The sequence below is a fragment of the Sciurus vulgaris genome, assembly GCF_902686455.1.
Source record: "Sciurus vulgaris genome assembly, chromosome: 8".
Lineage (NCBI taxonomy): Eukaryota > Metazoa > Chordata > Mammalia > Rodentia > Sciuridae > Sciurus > Sciurus vulgaris.
Window position 1 is genome coordinate 41,278,149 of NC_136468.1, and position 17,864 is coordinate 41,296,012.

General features: G+C 36.7%; 1 protein-coding gene across 1 annotated transcript in view; it reads left to right on the plus strand.

Moving 5' to 3' along the window:
- The first annotated feature begins 2,662 nt into the window (after window positions 1-2,662).
- Window positions 2,663-17,864, plus strand: part of THSD7A (thrombospondin type 1 domain containing 7A) — a 398,818-nt gene continuing 383,616 nt past the window's right edge. The window contains exon 1 of the mRNA XM_079152060.1: window positions 2,663-6,030. Within this exon, the coding sequence (XP_079008186.1) occupies window positions 5,853-6,030 (178 nt within the window). The 5' untranslated portion in view covers window positions 2,663-5,852. The remainder of the gene's footprint in view (window positions 6,031-17,864) is intronic.

Consider the following 17,864-nt stretch of genomic DNA (forward strand, 5'->3'; position numbering starts at 1 on the left):
CATTACATACTGCTTAAGGGAAGCATAAATCAGCAAGACATAACAATCATAAATATCTATGTCCCGAACATTGGCTCATCCATGTATGTCAAACAAATCCTTGTCAATTCCAGAAATCAAATAGACCACAACACAATAATACTAGGTGATTTTAACACACCTCTCTCACCACTGGATAGATCATCTAAACAAAAATTGAATAAAGAAACCATAGATCTCAATAACACAATCAACAATTTAGACTTAACCGACTTATATAGAATATACCATCCAACAAAGAACGAATACATTTTCTTCTCAGCAGCACATGGATCTTTCTCTAAAATAGACCATGTCTTATGCCACGAAGCTACTGTTAGCAAATACAAGAAGATAGAGATACTACCTTGTACTCTATCAGATCATAATGGACTGAAATTAGAAATAAATGACAGAATAAAAAACAGAAACTTCTCCAATACTTGGAGATTAAATAATACACTATTATACGATGAATGGATAACAGAAGACATCAGGAGGGAAATTAAAAAAATTCTTAGAAGTAAATGAGAACAAAGACACATCATATCAAAATCTCTGGGACACTATGAAAGCAGTACTTAGAGGAAGATTTATTTCATGGGGCACATTCAACAAAAGAAGTAGAAATCAACAAATAAACGACTTAACATTACAGCTCAAAGCCCTAGAAAAAGAAGAGCAGACCAACACCAAAAGTAGTAGAAGACAGGAAATAGTTAAAATCAGAGCCGAAATCAATGAAATTGAAACAAAAGAAACAATTGGAAAAGTTAACAAAATAAAGAGTTGGTTCTTTGAAAAAATAAACAAAATTGATAAACCCTTAGCCACACTAACAAAGAGAAAGAGGGAGAAAATTCAAATTACACATTTTGTGATAAGAAACCTATAATCTGATAAGGAATTAAAATGCAACTATATATAAGAAACATAATAGAAACATAATAGCAAAAATAAAAACAAGTAACTTAAAAATGAGCAAAGGAACAGAATAGAAATCGTTCTCAAAAGGACATACAACATAAAATAATCAACAGACTTATGAAAAGGTAGTTGACCTCACTAATCAACAGGGAGATGCACATTGAAGCCACAATGGGGTCTTGGGGGTAACTCAGTGGGAGAATGCTTGCTCAGCAGGTATGTGGCCCTAGGTTTGATCCACAGCATCAGAAAGAGAAACATACACACTGAGGTATTACTTCATATTATAATTTGTTTTATGTTCTGATCCCTTTAATCAAATAATTGCAAAATCTAGCCCCTATGAATTCTCTTCTGGCCTTCACCAGTATGTCCTGGCTGATTCTTGGGGCTCCTTGCTATGTAGTCTTTTTGCCCTCTTATCAGGCTCAGCAAGTCCTTAGCAGCTTCATACTGAAACTTAACCATCAGTTTGTAATCCACAAGAGGACACCAGGATTGGTCCTGAGTTTGGCCTTCCAGGGATGTGCCAGCTCTTAATAGAGATGGATGGACCACTGCTGAAGCTTTGAGAGTTTAGAGGATCCTGTGAGCCAAACCTTTGGGGCATCAACTCAGATGAACTTGTCCCATATCTCAGGTCCCTGGTTTTTCCCAGTAGGACCCTGATCTTAGCTTAACAGTCGTGCCTTGGTTGATCATTCAGTTATCTTTGAAGTTATCTACTATCAAGTTTTCAGTTTGGTCTTCAGGATTTTCTGCTCCACCACTATAGAAGACAAGTGGATTTTTTAGATACCAAAGAGAACTTCCACTCCTCATATTTCATTTTCATATTTCAATTATTTGTTTATGGCCAAGACCTTTTACATTATCTCTCTATAGACATCAATACAACTAGTGATAACTAGTCAGTTTTGTTGCCCTTGTACATGTTCTTCTGTAGTTCTCAAGCCCCCAAATCATTGCCTTGGGCCACAGTGTTCTCTCTGGAAACATTTTCCCATGTCACCACTGGTGAATTTTGTAAGCAGTTTTACCGCTGTAAGGCCTACAGTGAATGATCCATTCACAAGCTCTGTAGGATCTGAACTAAAATATTTTAAGTTTTCACCTGATGCACAAAGCAAGGGTCCAACTACTTTCAGGAGATATTGTTTAACAAGTCACTTGTTAATAAAATGGAGGAACCCCGAGGTTAATTTTCTGTAAATTGATATGAAATTTAGAGTCTGTGCTCCTCTCAACCATGCAAAATTGCAAATCTGCGAACCAGTCAACCCACCAACAGATAAGTATAAATAAAAAATGTACTAGAAGGAAGAGAGAGGATGAATATCAGAGTCATAGTTAGAAAAAAAAGTGAAATCTATGGCTACTTACTACAAAGATCAAAAGTGAAAATGCTTTATCTTTTAACAATTTGATGGGTGTGGCAGGGAAGAGGGGCATAGAAATAAGCCTAAAATAAATTCTGTTAAACTTAAATCTTAGTCAAGTATGACACCTAGAGGATGTACAAGTAGAATTCCTTTGGGTGTTATTTTTCCCCCCTGTGGATGAAAGATACAGCTATTTGGAGAAATTCATTTTAAAATTTTATTCCAAAATAGATATTATGTACTTCCCTATGCAATATTCTATCAATAAATAATTTTATTTACATTACATCATTTATTATATTTATAAAAAAATGACATTAATAATTGATTCTCTTTCTGTCAAGTAACTGAATTTTTTATAATTGATTTCAAATACTGATACTAATCACAGAAAGTCACTTTCCCCATGTCTTAGGGTCATGAAGTGTGTTTTCATGCTTATATTTTACTAAAAGAGAAAACATGTATAGGTATGTATATACCCTCATTCTGTGGAATTTAGAAATAATAGCAAAAATAACAAAGGCTGATTAAAGACATCACATAAGAAGATATAGGTTCAATATTGTCTTATTTCTAAACATTAAAAGAATATGCTTTGCATTTGTCATCCATTGGTTTGGAAAACTTTTACAGTGCTGGCTCATTAATACTTGAACAGTTCTTCATGAAAAACGATGAATGACTTAATTCATGGCAAGCTGTACAGATGGTCAATTTAATCTGCATCCTTGAGACTTCTCATGACTCAATTTTGACATCATGTCATTAAACATTTGTGTATTATTTATATCATATTCTAGAAAAAAATCGCTATATCTTGCTATCTCTTGCAATCTATCAGTTTTATTGATAGGATTTATCCAACTGGACAGTATTACTTTCACAAAGGAACATGAATCTGAACATATATATTTATATATCACTTTTGTCTCCTTAGAGACCCATACTTTTTTGTCCTCAAGTGCAGTAATGACATTGTTATGAACAGATATGGGGCAGTGGTGGAGACAAATGTTTGTATGACTTAGTTCTGTAACATAATTCAGGGGTGTCTTCAATGCTAATAAGTGATGTGTGTGTGTGTGTGTGTGTGTGTGTGTGTGTGTGTGTTCCCTAATCTTTGTATATGCTGAAATTAAGGAGTCCAATTGTTGGCTATTTTCAAACACGACTATAGGACATGTCATCCTAGTTGTGTATTTTAAATGGCAAGAAATGTTGACTTAGAAGCTGTCCTTGGTCCATATACAAATACTTTCAGGGATGGATGCCACAAAGATCAGAATCTTGAATTTTCTTTTCACATTAAGCTATTGAGAATGACATCTGATGGCTTTGTGAAGGGCTGGGTAACTATCTGCACATGAAAATGTACTAACTTGACTTCTTACATTTCCTGTCCTGTGTTATATAATGAATTTCCATATGGTGAATAGGTTTGGGCTTCCCAAGAATTCTTAGGATGGCTGCTATTAACAATGTACCTCCACTATGCATTCTCCCTGTGCAAAAGTAAGAGGGTCCCAGGGTTTAAGGCATGAACAGTACCTGAGAAATATAAACAGAGTAGGAAAATGCTTCTTGTGGAGTGGTTTTGTATAGAGTTTTCCTCGACGGGGCAGAACCCAGGAAGCAATAGCAGTCTCACTTTTCTCTGTGGTGTAACTGTTTTAAGAAGCACTCCTTCCGGGAGCCGCATATTAGGTAGGATCAGTCTTCCTTTGTATCCCTTATCAACCTATAATCTTTTGATTGTTTTCTATTTTTCACCAGTGAAGAAATAGTAATCGACACTAGTTTATCTCTCCTAATCACAGACACAGAGCTAGGACTCTCTGAGCTTTTAATTCCCTCTTAGAGGCCTAACAGAGTGAAAAGTAAACAAAGACCAAATTTGCAACCTTCCACGTAGCTAATTTCCTCTGATGTCAGAATACTTAAACAGGCAGGACCTGGGAATTATTTGATCAAACCTGCTTTTAATCTAATGCATGCAGAGGGCTGTGTCTGGAAAGCTCCACAAAATGACAAGTGTCCCCAGGGAGCCTGATGCAAGGTTTCCTCTTTCAGACACAGTAGCTTCCTCATTTTAAACCCCTGGGTTGCTCTGTCTTGCTCTGTCTTTATGAATTTACTCCAAATAGTTTTCCTGCTTTAAAATTTTTATTTTATTTGGCAGAAAATTTCTAACCGGATGAGAAGTTTTCTTTGGCTTTATGTTTGCTGAATTTTTTATTGACTAAGTGCCTTGATATTAGGTTTACTAGGAAATGAATTAATAATAAACAATTATTATTGTGGGAAAGGGAGAAAGTGTAAAGCATAATTTGACTTCACCCATTCTTCTATTGGTACTGATATAAAAAGGTGAAAACACAAAGAACAAAAGACACAAAACCATGTGGTTCCTAACTTAGATAATGAAGAGTTTTTCTACACTAAGTATTAAGAGAAATTTCCGTCAGAATTTTAAGAATTCACTAGTTAAGAGATAGCCACACAATGTTACTGACTCATTAGCCCTATTATTTCATTCACAACTATCTGGATACTTAGAAGTATGGAATTTTTAACAGAGAGAGTACTTTACTTCATACCTGAAATATAATTTTATGATTAGTTTTTGTGAAATTTTATTCATGGCATTACTTAGCATTGTGCATGCTTCTTAGGTATGAATTCAGTTTTAAAGGGAGAATGGATTACTTTAAGTTAAAAACAACATTTAAGAAAGAGTTTAAGTGCATTTTTGACAGCAAGTAGTAGTTGTGTTTTCCATATCTGATCATAAAGAGTGTTTCTCACATAAAGTAATTTAGAAGCCATGCCTTAAAAATACATTATCAACCTCGATGCTTTGTGTAAACAGGCACTAAGAATAACACGCCACTAGATCTAGCATTTGACTCTGGGTGACGATGAATTTCAATGGCAGTTATTCGTCATTCTGAAGCCTGCCGGGTGATGATTCTTTTTATTGGTGTATCCTTCCAAACATATTTCATCGCACCATGTGCACTGGAGTTCTCTGGGCGGGTATGCCCGGGCTGGGTGCTGCCTGGCAGCCGGCTCTCGCCTTCCTGGCTCCCCTTCTCGCCCTCGCGCTCTCACCTCCCCCTGCCTCCAGCCCCCTCTCGCTCCTTTCGGCTCACGCCCCCCTCCTCTCTCTCCAGCTGGCGGCGGGGGCTGCGCTGCCTCCCAGACCTCACGGACCTGCTCAGTCAGCTGGGCCCCCCTGCGGACGGCTGCCTCCCTCGCTGCTAGGACCTGCCACTCTGTACGGAATGGCAGCGGCGGCAGCATCCCCGCCAGCGGCGGTGGCGGCGGCTGTGTCCACGGCCACCACGGACGCTATTGTTCCCTGGTGTTAGATGCTCTTTCCCTCCTTTTCATCTGAAGCGAACAATAGCGGAAAGAGCTTTGCTTTCTGTACTCCTTGGGAAGACGTTCCGAAAGGAAAGAAAAAATTCCCTGCCGAACAAACGTGCTGCGAATCCGGACCCTGGAGCGGCTGCGGGCAGCATGGGGCTGCAAGAGAGGCGCTCGGTGTCCGGGAGCCGGGGCGCTGCGGAACCACGCCGGGGCGTCCTGCAGCTGCTACCGCCGCTGCCACTGCTCCTGCTGCTGCTGTGCCCCGGCGCCTGCGGGGCTGCGGCGCAGGGCGAGGCGGAGGCGCCCACCCTCTATCTGTGGAAGACTGGTAAGTGGTACGGAGTTGCCCCTTACTTCCATCTTCACATCTGGGTCCACAATACGTAGCTGCTGGGCTCCTGAAGGGACCCTGGTGCTCCTAGATGGCCAGACTGTGCTGGGATTGTAAGGTAAAAAGTATGATTCCTGCAAGCAAATTAGGTCATGTCCGATGCTCTTAGGAAAAGAACAACATAACAACTAAGAGGCAACAGTGAGTCATTGGAATGATATTTCTCTCGCAGTTCTACAGTTAATGAGGGCAACGCTGCACTTTCATGATGAAGTGCAATATTTTTAACCTTTGGATTCTCATTCTGTTAGGAGTTTCAAACCAATATTTCTAGCAAAAAACAAGCAGTTTAGCCCTAGTCTATATTCTATCTTCAGGCGAACAGGATGCTTTAGTGCGGCAAAATGTGTGGATATAGAGTTGATTTTAAGTGTAGCTTTGTGATATTTGGGACACTCCGAAACAAGCCAAGTGAGGGCAGTTCTAACAGTTAAAGGCAAAGGGGCTCCAAGGCACTCACCGCGCACATTGTGTGTAGCTCATTTGTAATGAGTGAATTAACATGATTTTTAAAGTGTATAATTAGGCTGTTTGTTTATAAACTTTTCCTTTCTTGAGAATGCTTTGTTTTTCAAACCACTAACAAAAGCAGTAGCTAACTGCCTCTCAGGACCTCCGTAGAGGTGTTCAAAAGTCAGGGTGAAGCCCTGACATGCAGGAAAACAATACCAAGTGAGGAATGACCATCCCCTCTCCTGCGGGCTTGCTTTCACTGTCCATTAAAGGACACTGAGAGCTCTTCAGCCAACCTGAGAAAGAAAGCAAAAGGGAAAGGATTATTCCTGTTGCTTAGGGCTGGGGATATTTTAAGAGTTGCAACGCAAGCCTTAAACACTGAGAGGGATGCTGTGAAAGGGGAAGTCAATATTCACCATGGGATTGGAAACAAGTTAGTGGTCTCTTTTCTGGCTTCAGCCCATCTCTACTGCCCTGCTGAAGGGACAGATTAATTGCACTGATATCCAGAATTTTTAAAGAAGTTACATCTATTCAGCAACTTAGATTAATCGGAAATTTATTTAAAGCCAAAGCACAGAGTTTGCCATGAAATATTGTAAAGCTACTCACACATATTTGAAGAATCAAAATGATTCTTGCTAACACTTTAAAGATTGGTTGATTAACGAATGCAAAAGAAATCAAATTAGTTTATTTCTATTTAAAACGAAGAGTTGAAGTTATTCTGTAGCTAAAGCCATGGCTTTACTTTTCAAAAACTCATTCTCAATGACAAACATTAATCAAACTATGATTTACTATTAAGTGGTATTATCTGGAAGACTGGTAAGGGTTTCTAAGGTAAGTAAGTGTTGGACAAAACTGTACTTGCCTGGTTAAAATGTGTACCATCAAAGTTACAAGAGTCAAGCACTAATTCAGATTGAGAGAGCCTAGACAACATTCACTGTACAGGTCTGAGTTGCCAATATATGTCAACATAAATGTCATGGTGGGAACACAAGCCAATAAACAGCTTAAAATAGAGGAAAGCTCTCAGGAGCAAGGAGATGGAGACCTTGATTTGAGTGCCAGTTCCAGCTCCCAACAGCTATAGGGGTGTTGGCAGTTCAGTTAACTTTTGACCCTTAGTTTTCTCAGCTGCATATAAATGTGTTAAAACCTTCTTTTAACTCACTCTCCCCAATGTTGTGAAAATCAAATGAGTGTGTTGTGGGACAGAGAAATTTTGTAAACCGTATGTGAAAAATCTAAGCTAGTATGATGAGGATGATAATGCCGCCTCTTCAGTGGGGATCCTTGGTTTGATGTGGTGGGGGGAACGGTGAATAAACTGGAGAGCAAAATAAGGACCACTTCACTTTTTTCCCAGTGGGAAAGGAGACATCACTATATCTATAAAGGAGCTGAAAGTAGTTCTTAGAAGACCTAGAAAGTATTTAAGGGAAAGAAATACATTATGAATGAAAACAGAGGTGACAGAATCATATATGTTTATCACTTGATCAAAATAAAGACCCAGGTAAGTTTAACATAAACAAAAAGAAAAAGGCAGAATGGGAACTGGTAGAGATAGGGGAGACAGTTCAGGATGTCTGTTCCAGTGAGGTTAGCTTGACCTTCTTATAGAAGTTCACAGGGAACCACATTAATGGTGAGATCATTGAATTGGAGGTCACACTGGTTGAAGAGCTGGGACAGGATACCTGTCAGTGAGAAACTTAAACACTAGTGTGAATATACAATTGCAACATGGCATACTATGCTCATGAATGGAACATTATGAGAATAGAGAGGTTATGTAGTGGATAAATGAGATATGAAATGTTTTGAAGTTTTAATATTTGATCTTGATCTTGAAGAATGACTTGAATTTTTACTGAGGTAGGAGTGGAAGGCAGAGGGAAGAGAGAAAATAAAAATGAAAAAGATGACAGCATTGCTACATCTTAGAAGCAGTGGCATTTGACAGTTTATGCCAGGAGGTTTAGTAAGAATGAAAAGATTTAACAACCATGAACTGAATTGGGGTTAGATTGAAAGAAAACTATGTGGAAGTTTTATTTATAAGTAGATGAAAGCCATTGTAAACTTTGAGGAGGCAACTGATACACTGTTTGCTTAGAATGGAGAGAGGTGAATCTAGAAGCTGGGTGACCAGTGAGGTTAGTAACCAAGAGAGAAAGGGGAAGAGCATTAGTACCATAGAAGTTATGGAGAGAAAGAGTGGAGGATGACTTAACATTACATTGAAGAAGTACTACCTTAGATTTAGGGTACAGGAAATAGAGAGCCCTCAAAGAAGAGTGGAAACAAAATGCCATCAAGGTCTCCATTATGCCTGCACCCACTAGTTGAGGTAGAAGAGCTATGAAAGGAGAAAGGGCATATTTCTTAGGGTTGGTGGTATGGTTTGAACATAAGATGTCCCCCAAATGCTCCTGTATTAATGCAGGAATATTTGGAGAAGTAATGATTGGATCGTGAGAGCTGTAACCTAATCAATCAATTCTAGTTTGAATGGGCGAGGTGGTAACTTTGGACAGTTAGAGTGTCACTGGAGTGGGTGGGTCACTAGGGGCATGACCTGGAAGCATTTATCTTACCTGTGACCCTTTCCTGACTACCACAATGGGAGTTGTGCTCCTCTTTCATCCCCTTCTACCATGAAGTCCTATCTCATCTTGGGCCTAGAGCAATAGATTCAACCAGGGACTGAACCTCTGAGACTATGATCCAAAATAAACTTTCCCTTCACTAAGTTGGTATTGTCGATTAGTCTGGTCAGAGAATATGAAAGCTGACTAACACAATTGGGAGGAAGAATATAAATTTAATCAGAAATTTTGAACTTGAGGTAGCAATGACCTATTCAGATGAATCTATCTAATGGGAATATTAGTAAATGAGTGATTAAGAGAAAGAGTTATGCCAAAGGTATAAGCTTGAGACTCAATAACTACATGGTAATTCAAGCCATGGGAGTGAGGAGTTCATTAAAAGAAGAAAATACTGACAAGTGGATAGTGGGAAAATACTGGGAAACCAGGACATTTCACAAAAAATATTGAGATTTTAAGGGCCTGGGGATGTAGCTCAGTGGTAGAGCCCTTACCCAGCATGCACCAAGCCCTGGATTCAATCCCTAGTACCAAAAAAAAAAAAAAAAAAAAAAAGAATTAAAACAAAGAATATTGAGATTTTAAGGGTCACCTAAGGAGAGAAACTAATGAAAGTGACTGAGAAAGTTTTCAGGAAAATGTCTGTAGGCACTAAATGGAAGAGGTGTTTTATGAAAGGGTCAGTGGCAAAAACTAGAAAAGTTCAGAAAGGCTAGGAAATAGATTATAAAATATTTCAGAAAATATTAAGAAAGATGAGAAATTGATAGGAAAACAGTGCTTTGGGAAAGAGTATTATAGGTAGAGTGGTAGACATATAAACTCATTTGATAACAACAAAATTGAAAAGATAGAGTAATAAATAAGTTCAATAAATATGTACATTTAAGTCTCTTGACTACATTTTATTGTTTTATATTAGAGAAAACCTCAGAATTTGAGGTATTGGAAATATTTTTGAAATACAAAATTAAAATTTTTAAGTTTTATGTCATTGTCATTTGAAAGGCAACTTGTCTTTGAATAATTAGAAAACATATTTCATATATACAAAAGTAAAGTGCTTAACATTATGAAAGATGAATAACTACCATAAATGCTAAATAGTAGAGAGTTTGGTAATTTTTATTATTCTACCATATGAGAATATTTTCATAATAATTACAATTATATCCACTTAGAAATTCCAAAATGAGCAAAGTGTGATTGACTTAGCATGAGTTAGACAGAAAATATTGAATGCATCAAACTTTTATCAATATCTCATGGAGGTATTATTTTTTAAATGTCTTAATAAAATAATTGAGTATATATTTATAATAATGAAGTTACATTGAAATCTAAGAAACATGTAATATACTAGCCATTTTTCAGAATTCAAGTGGTGGGGCTTTTGTTAGGTATGAGTTCTCTCTGTAGAAGAATATTTCCCACATTTAACATTTTGAAGTCGGCTGACTCTGTGCAAGATGATAATATTATTGACAGTTATGGTGTTCTTTGCATAATTCATTGCATTAAATAATACCTTCATTCTTCAATTTAAAATAAAAACAAATATTAACCTTTACTTTTTCTACTGTGTGCTTGTATTAATAGGTCTTATTAGTCAAAATATAAAATATTCTGTAATGTGTAAGGAAAAATATCCCTCTCAATTCTTCCAATCATTCAGTAGTAAAGGAGAGAAGTAAAGTAGTAAAGGCTATCATTTCGGATAGTCATACATAAGAGTGGTATTATCCTAACACAGTGCAATGCGACTGAGTTGTCTCATTAGATGGAGGAGGATGGACAAGAGTATATATACAGGGCAGGCACCAAGGTCAGTTGATCCTGAATAATATGAATTAAAAATATTCTATCCATGTGTCCTACTAATTTATTTCTTCTCTACAGATATTGTTCTTTCATCTCCAATATGTATTCTGTAGGGGTTTCTTAGGATTAAATTTGGTAACATATAATGTACTAGTACAGTGTTTGACACATATTAGAAGTTGGGTAAATAATGACTTTTACTATTGCTGTTATTCAGTTACATGATACAATGACAATGTAATTTTATAACTCCAGATCAAGTCCAGTAATGTGCAATAGTTCTGTAAAGCATTTTTCTCTCTCTTTTTTTCAGTAAATGCACTAAAAATCACAAGTTGATATAGTTAAACAAGTGGTAGATACTCCAACAAATTATAAGGAATGCAGCATTTTAGAATTGGAAAGAACATGGACTGTGAGATCAGACAAACCACTGCTTACATTTAGCTTCTACCTGATTAGTCAAGTTACTTAAACTCCATGACTTGTTTTCCACTTTGGAAAGATGAGAGAAGTTCTGAAGTAAAAGCGTCCTTGGGAAGTTACAGCAGATAATAAATAGAAAGCATGCCGCACAGTACCCCAAATATAGTAGACATTCAAAAAATGTTAGCTCTCTTACCATTCTCTATCTTTTCTTCATCTAAAACTGATGAAACTTTGCAATAATTCCACTAGTCCATCATATTTATTTTGTCTAATTAAGGGACACAGTGAAAATATAAAACAAGCCTAGAAAGGGAAGTTATTTTATTATAGGCCTGTCTTTTTATTAGCTTGGCATTTATAGGTATGAGTCAGCATTTACTAAGGATCATAAAAATATTTTGAGCAACAAATTCGAAGTTAGTTATGTAGATTGGACTTTTTATGCTTCATTTTGTATTGAGTCCCAGGGAATTTCTCAAGAATCTGAAATTTCACATTCTTGAAATTCATACTGTCACCTATCACTTCCAAATCATAGGCTTTCACAATAGAATTGTTTGTGCTTTATGCATTGTTTTGTTTTACTTCCTAGGTAATTATTTAAATAAGGTTTTAAAATACTACAATTTATGTCTTGTCCTTCTTCCCTTCTTTGTATATATAACACAGTTATTGCTCAGAATTCATTAAGAGTTTATTGATTACTTGCATTGAAAAAGTCGATCAGGTAGTTTTGTGAAGCTTTAATATTTTTAATGGAACTGTGTGGTAGCTCAGATTCCTCAGGCAAATTGTAGGTAGCTGCCTGGCTTACAAAATAATAGAAGTCCCATGAAGACCAAGATTCAGAGTGCCATGGGGTGGCACATAGCCAGATTTTCTTCTGCCCATATTGTCACCTAGAGAATTGATAGCATTGGGATGAGATGATGACATTTGGATTAGGTTATTGGTGATGTATGATTGTGGATTGTTCTTTTCAGAAGGAACTAAAAGCCTTCAAACTCTGATATGAATTAGAACAGTGACACTGGACAGTGTTGTCCCCTAGTCTGGAGAATATATAAAACAGGGTTCATTATAATTAGTATAAAAGCACATGATATTAGCAAAAAATTATCTTTAATGAAAGGCACATTGGTGAAGTAATATTTGAGAAACCATATCTTCCCTGCCATAAGAAAAGCATGGAGTGTGAATTCAAGGCATGAGTCATAAGGTAGAGATCTTTAAAAATTTATTTATCAGATCTTCACACCAGCAATTAATAATGCATTAAGATGATAAGACAATTTTTTAAAATGCACTTAGTTCTCAAGTACATAAGCAATAAGAAAGTTTATATTTAGAGGAAGTGATATAACAATTAGAAGCATCTTGAGAAGATTGGAGAAAATGACAGTATTTGAGACAATTATGCTGAAAAGCAACTATTTATTGCTTCTGATGTGTAATTGGACCCAATCAAAAGGATATGTTGCATCTTTCAGAAGTATTGGACTAACTGATATTTTATACAGCTTAGTATATGAAATCATAAATATTGGCTCCATATTATTGTATCAGTTATATTACAGAAAAAGAAACAAGGGCAGATGGGGAGAAAACAAAACTGAGCTTCCTTTACACAGACAATAATTTTGAAAGGACGCATGTGGTAGAGTAATGTTGGGGGAGTTTAAGTCACAGAAGATTTCAGAGATGAATGATCCACACAGAAGGAGTTACTTTGCATGACTGTTAAGAGAAACTATGACTGCTAAAATTTGTGGATAAAATGGAACTTTGTGAGAAAAGAGAAAATGGGAAAATGATCTGCATTCTTTTAAATTAGTTTTTAACAGGCTTTTTGGAACAGTCTAATATAGAAAATTAAGCAGGAAGTACTACATTCTCATTTATCCCATTATCCTCCTATTTTCCTATATTATTAAAATCTCACATTAGTGTGATATATTTGTTACATTTGATGAACCATTACTGATACATTATTAATTAACCTCCATGGTTTATATTAGGGTTCACTCTATTATACATTCTATAGACCATGATAAATAAAGACTGTAATGTATCCACAAGTACAATATTATATAGGATAGTTCACTGCTGTAAAAAATTCCCTGTGCTTCACCTATTCATCCTTCACTCCCTTCCTTACCCCAAATACTTAGCAACACTGATCTTTTAACTCTTGCCATATGTGTTTTCTCAGTGTCACATTGTTGGAATCAGATGATTTATAGCCTTTCCAGATTGACTTCTTTTATTTAGCAATAAGTGTTTACCTTTTCTGTGTCATTTCTTTTTAGTGCTCGAATGGATTTTCTATGGTCTACTTATTCATTCACCTATTGAAAGATGGTTTGATTGCTCCCAAGTGTTGGCAGTTACTGAATGTGCACATTTTTGTGTGGATGTACATTTTCAACTTATTTGGGTAGATATCAAGGAACATTCTATTGAATTATGTAGCAAGAGTGTGTTTGCTTTTAATTGAAGTTGCCAAACTCTTCCAAAGTGTCTGTATCATTTTGCATCCCCACCAGCATTAAATGAGAGTTCCTGATGCTCCACACTCAGCACAACACATACCTGCCATATCTCTAACTGACCCTGATCTGGTTAATAAATCATGTAACTGTGTGTCTACTTTTCTATGCTGTTGCATAGAGAAAGCCATGGGGAAAATATTCTCCTGTACTTTTAGGAAACTGTGGAGGTACATTGTGCTGAAGTCCTGGTAAATTGATGTGGGACCCAAGTCGTCCAGGCAACTTGCTACTGAGATTTCTTTATTGACATAATGTGTTGAGCACCCCCAGAATGTTGGTGTGTGAACAGTGTCTCTGAGGCAGATCTTTCGTGTGCATAGAGGTTAGAAACAGCACACTACCCAAATAGTTTACTTAGAAATACAGAGAGACCTTGATGGAAACTTAAGATCCTCAAGCAAATGTATGAGACATTGATTGTGTAGTGGAAATAAATTTTACTTGTGCAGTGCTTTCTCAATGTGCAATCCGGGAACAAGTAATTACTTGCACTGTGATAGCAGCAGCTGTAACAGGACATTCTGAGTATTGTAGAAGAATGTGGTTGCAGGTATATCATGTGCCTGTTAAAAGTGGCATCAGAACAAATAGTGGCTATTTGAGTCACATTATTTAAAGGTTAGTTTTATTTTCTCTTCCAACACCAGAGAGTGCAATTGTAAACATCACAGATGTCTACAGTATCAAGTACTTTCCTCTGACAGTGAGATTTTCACAAGGAATTGGATCCATAGCTTGGAATGAAGGAAGCACACTGATATCTAAGTGCCTAAATCAATATACACTTCTGTGCATTTGCATATGTATGCATAACAAAATGAAATGTTCAGTAACAAACATTTGAGCCAGACACATGTACATCTTGACCTAATTTTGTTCTTTGTGAAGAATGTAACTTCTAAACTCTTTTCCTGTGTGCCTGTGTGTTTCAGCCACACCTTGGGTATGACCACTTTTTTTTTTTTTTTAATGTTAGAGTGCTCATGGTTTTATTCCTATTTTGGACATCATGATTCCTGTTCTTAGTCCTCAAATTTAAAAAAAAAAAATTAATTTGTCCTAAGTAGTTATACAAGACAGTAGAATGCATTTATGCATTTTGATAAATCATACATAAATGGAATATAATTTCTCATTTTTCTGATTGTACATATTGTAGGATCATACCAGTCATGCAGTCATATATGTACATGAGTTAATAATGTCTGTTTCACTCTACTGTCATTCCTAGCCCCATACCCTTTCCCTTCCCTTCACCCCCCTCTACTTAAAGTAACTCTATTCTTTCCTATCCACCCCTTATTGTGAATTAGCATCCACATATCAGAGAAAACATTCAGCCTTTAGTTATTTGGGTTTGGCTTATATCACTTAGCATGATGTTCTCCAACTCCATCCATTTACCAGCAAATGCCATAACTTCATTCTTCTTTAAAGCTGAGTAATACACGATGGAATAAGTGTATACACACACACACACACACACACACACACACACACACACACCACACACACACCATGTTTTTTTTTATCATTCGCCTGTTGAAGGATACCTAGGTTGGTTCCATAGTTTTCTATTGTAACTTGAGCTGCTATAAACATTGATGTGGCTGTTTCACTGTATTATGCTGATTTTAAGTCCTTTGGGTATAAACCGAGAAGTGGGATAGCTGGGTCAAATGGTGGGTTTTCTAAGGAATCTCCATACTGCTTTCCAGAGTGGCTACACCAATTTGCTACCCCGCCAGCAATGTATGGGTGTACCTTTTTCCCACATCCTCGCCAACACCTATTGTTACTTGTACTTTTGAGAATTGCCATTCTGCCAGGAGTGAGATGAAATCTTAGAGTAATTTTGGTTTGTAATTCTCTAATTATTAGAGATTTGTGATCCTTTTTAAGATAACTTGAGATAATTCTGTAGAGTACTTAGATGGCACTTTGGCACAAGTCAGTATTCAGCAGATAATAACTTTTGCTTGGGTGTGATCCTGGTGTGAACTGCTAATGCCTTCTCACTAGGACAGTCTGTGCCCTGCCTTTCCTTATTCATTTTGATTCTTCCTGCTTGAATCTGGGGTTGCATCTCAAGCCTTTCTACATCTGACATTGGTCTGACTTCTACCTGCTGTTAGAGTCAACAGCATTATTGCAGATCCCTCAGCCTTTACTGTTGGTAAATTCGTTCAAAGTATAGTTTTTTAAGCACAGAGATATTCTTCCTTAGAGTTTTATTTTTACTTGTGATTGTGCTTATCTTTGCCTTGATGGAAATGTTGGAGGTGTGACTTTTCAAGTGGGACTGTGTATTCCAAAATTCCTTTGTGTGGAAATACCTAAGAATTTTCTTGGCAAGACTTTCCTATTGTGTGATGCTGTGAGTAGGGAGTGTACAATTAATGCTGAACCTTCCTCTCCTAAAATGCAATACACACACACATACACACACACACAAACACACACAAATATGCACACATTCTTATACATATATTTGTGTGTCATATAGTTCATATTTATAATATCATACACACACACGTATATATATAAAATTCACAGTTCAAATCTTCCAAATGAAACTGAAGTGTTGTTTCTCACCTAGAAAAGCGATGGCCGTTTAACTGTTTCATGCCCATTAATACTCATTAATCTGTACATTCTCTAAAATTTAAGAAGCATTTGTAAATTTATAGAATTAGAACAATAATGAACCATTTCAAGCATATTCACACACATACATGTGCATACATACACATATGCATAATACAGTTATGCATACACAAATAATGCAATCATGTATGTTTAAATTAACACACAAGACTTCTTCATAATTTATCTGGCATTTTGGAAGTTAGACCTCCTAAAATGTGTTCTATATGTGATATTTATAGTAGTGACTTTTAAAAATGAGTGCAATTATGAACTGAAATACTAATTGCATAAACGCATATTAAAATTTTGTTTTAGAAAGTTTTGTGCTAACTTTATGTTCATCAAGAACCACTCTTACAAAAACTCTTAATACACAAGTTCTTGAATTACCTCCCATTAACTTAGAGCTTTTATTTTAAGATCCATTTATGTCTAACCATCTTCCTGTGTTGGCCACTCTGGTGCCTGAATAATGTCTACAAACTGCAGTGCCTGCACAAATTTCTAAGAAATACGTTTCTTCTAATAATATCAGTCTGTCATCATATCCATGCATACCAGTTATGTAACATACAACTTGTAAATAGTTTATATCAATGATAACATCATTAAGGCACTACTGATAACAGACTTAGGTAGAATATTTTAATTTTCTAGGGGAGTCCACTTATTCAGAGCCAACACACTGAACAACTTCAGGAGACTCTATCCATAGTTGAAATTAGGTGACCTTTTCCTTTCTCAGTTTGTGACAGTCAGATTCAATTAAGTAGAACTGGCAGGTGTTTAGTGTCTATTTTATGGCAAACTCTGTAGCAGGTGCAGGAGAGCAAACATGAGTAGCACATGAACCTGTCCCTCCTGGAGTTCCCTATTAAGTACGAATAGGTGATTTTAGACTAAGGAACTTATTGTGAAAAACAGAAGCATATATAGATGTAGAATAGCGGGGGGGTCGTTTGCCTTGCATAGGAGACAGAAGGGAAACTTCTATATAGCACAAGTTTCAAAACAGTTTACAAAATGGACAAAAGCTATAAAGAGAATTACAGGTAGAGAAAGAACACTTGTGAAGAAATGAAGTGGCATCTATAAAGGGACACCAAGAAATTCTGTGGCATAAAAAGAAAGGAATGAATTGGGGTAGGAAGAAGGGCGGGAATGTGTTTGGAGAAAGGAATAGATTGATGACTGAACTGACTGCAATACTAAGGAGCTTGGCCTTTGTTTGCTGTTGTCT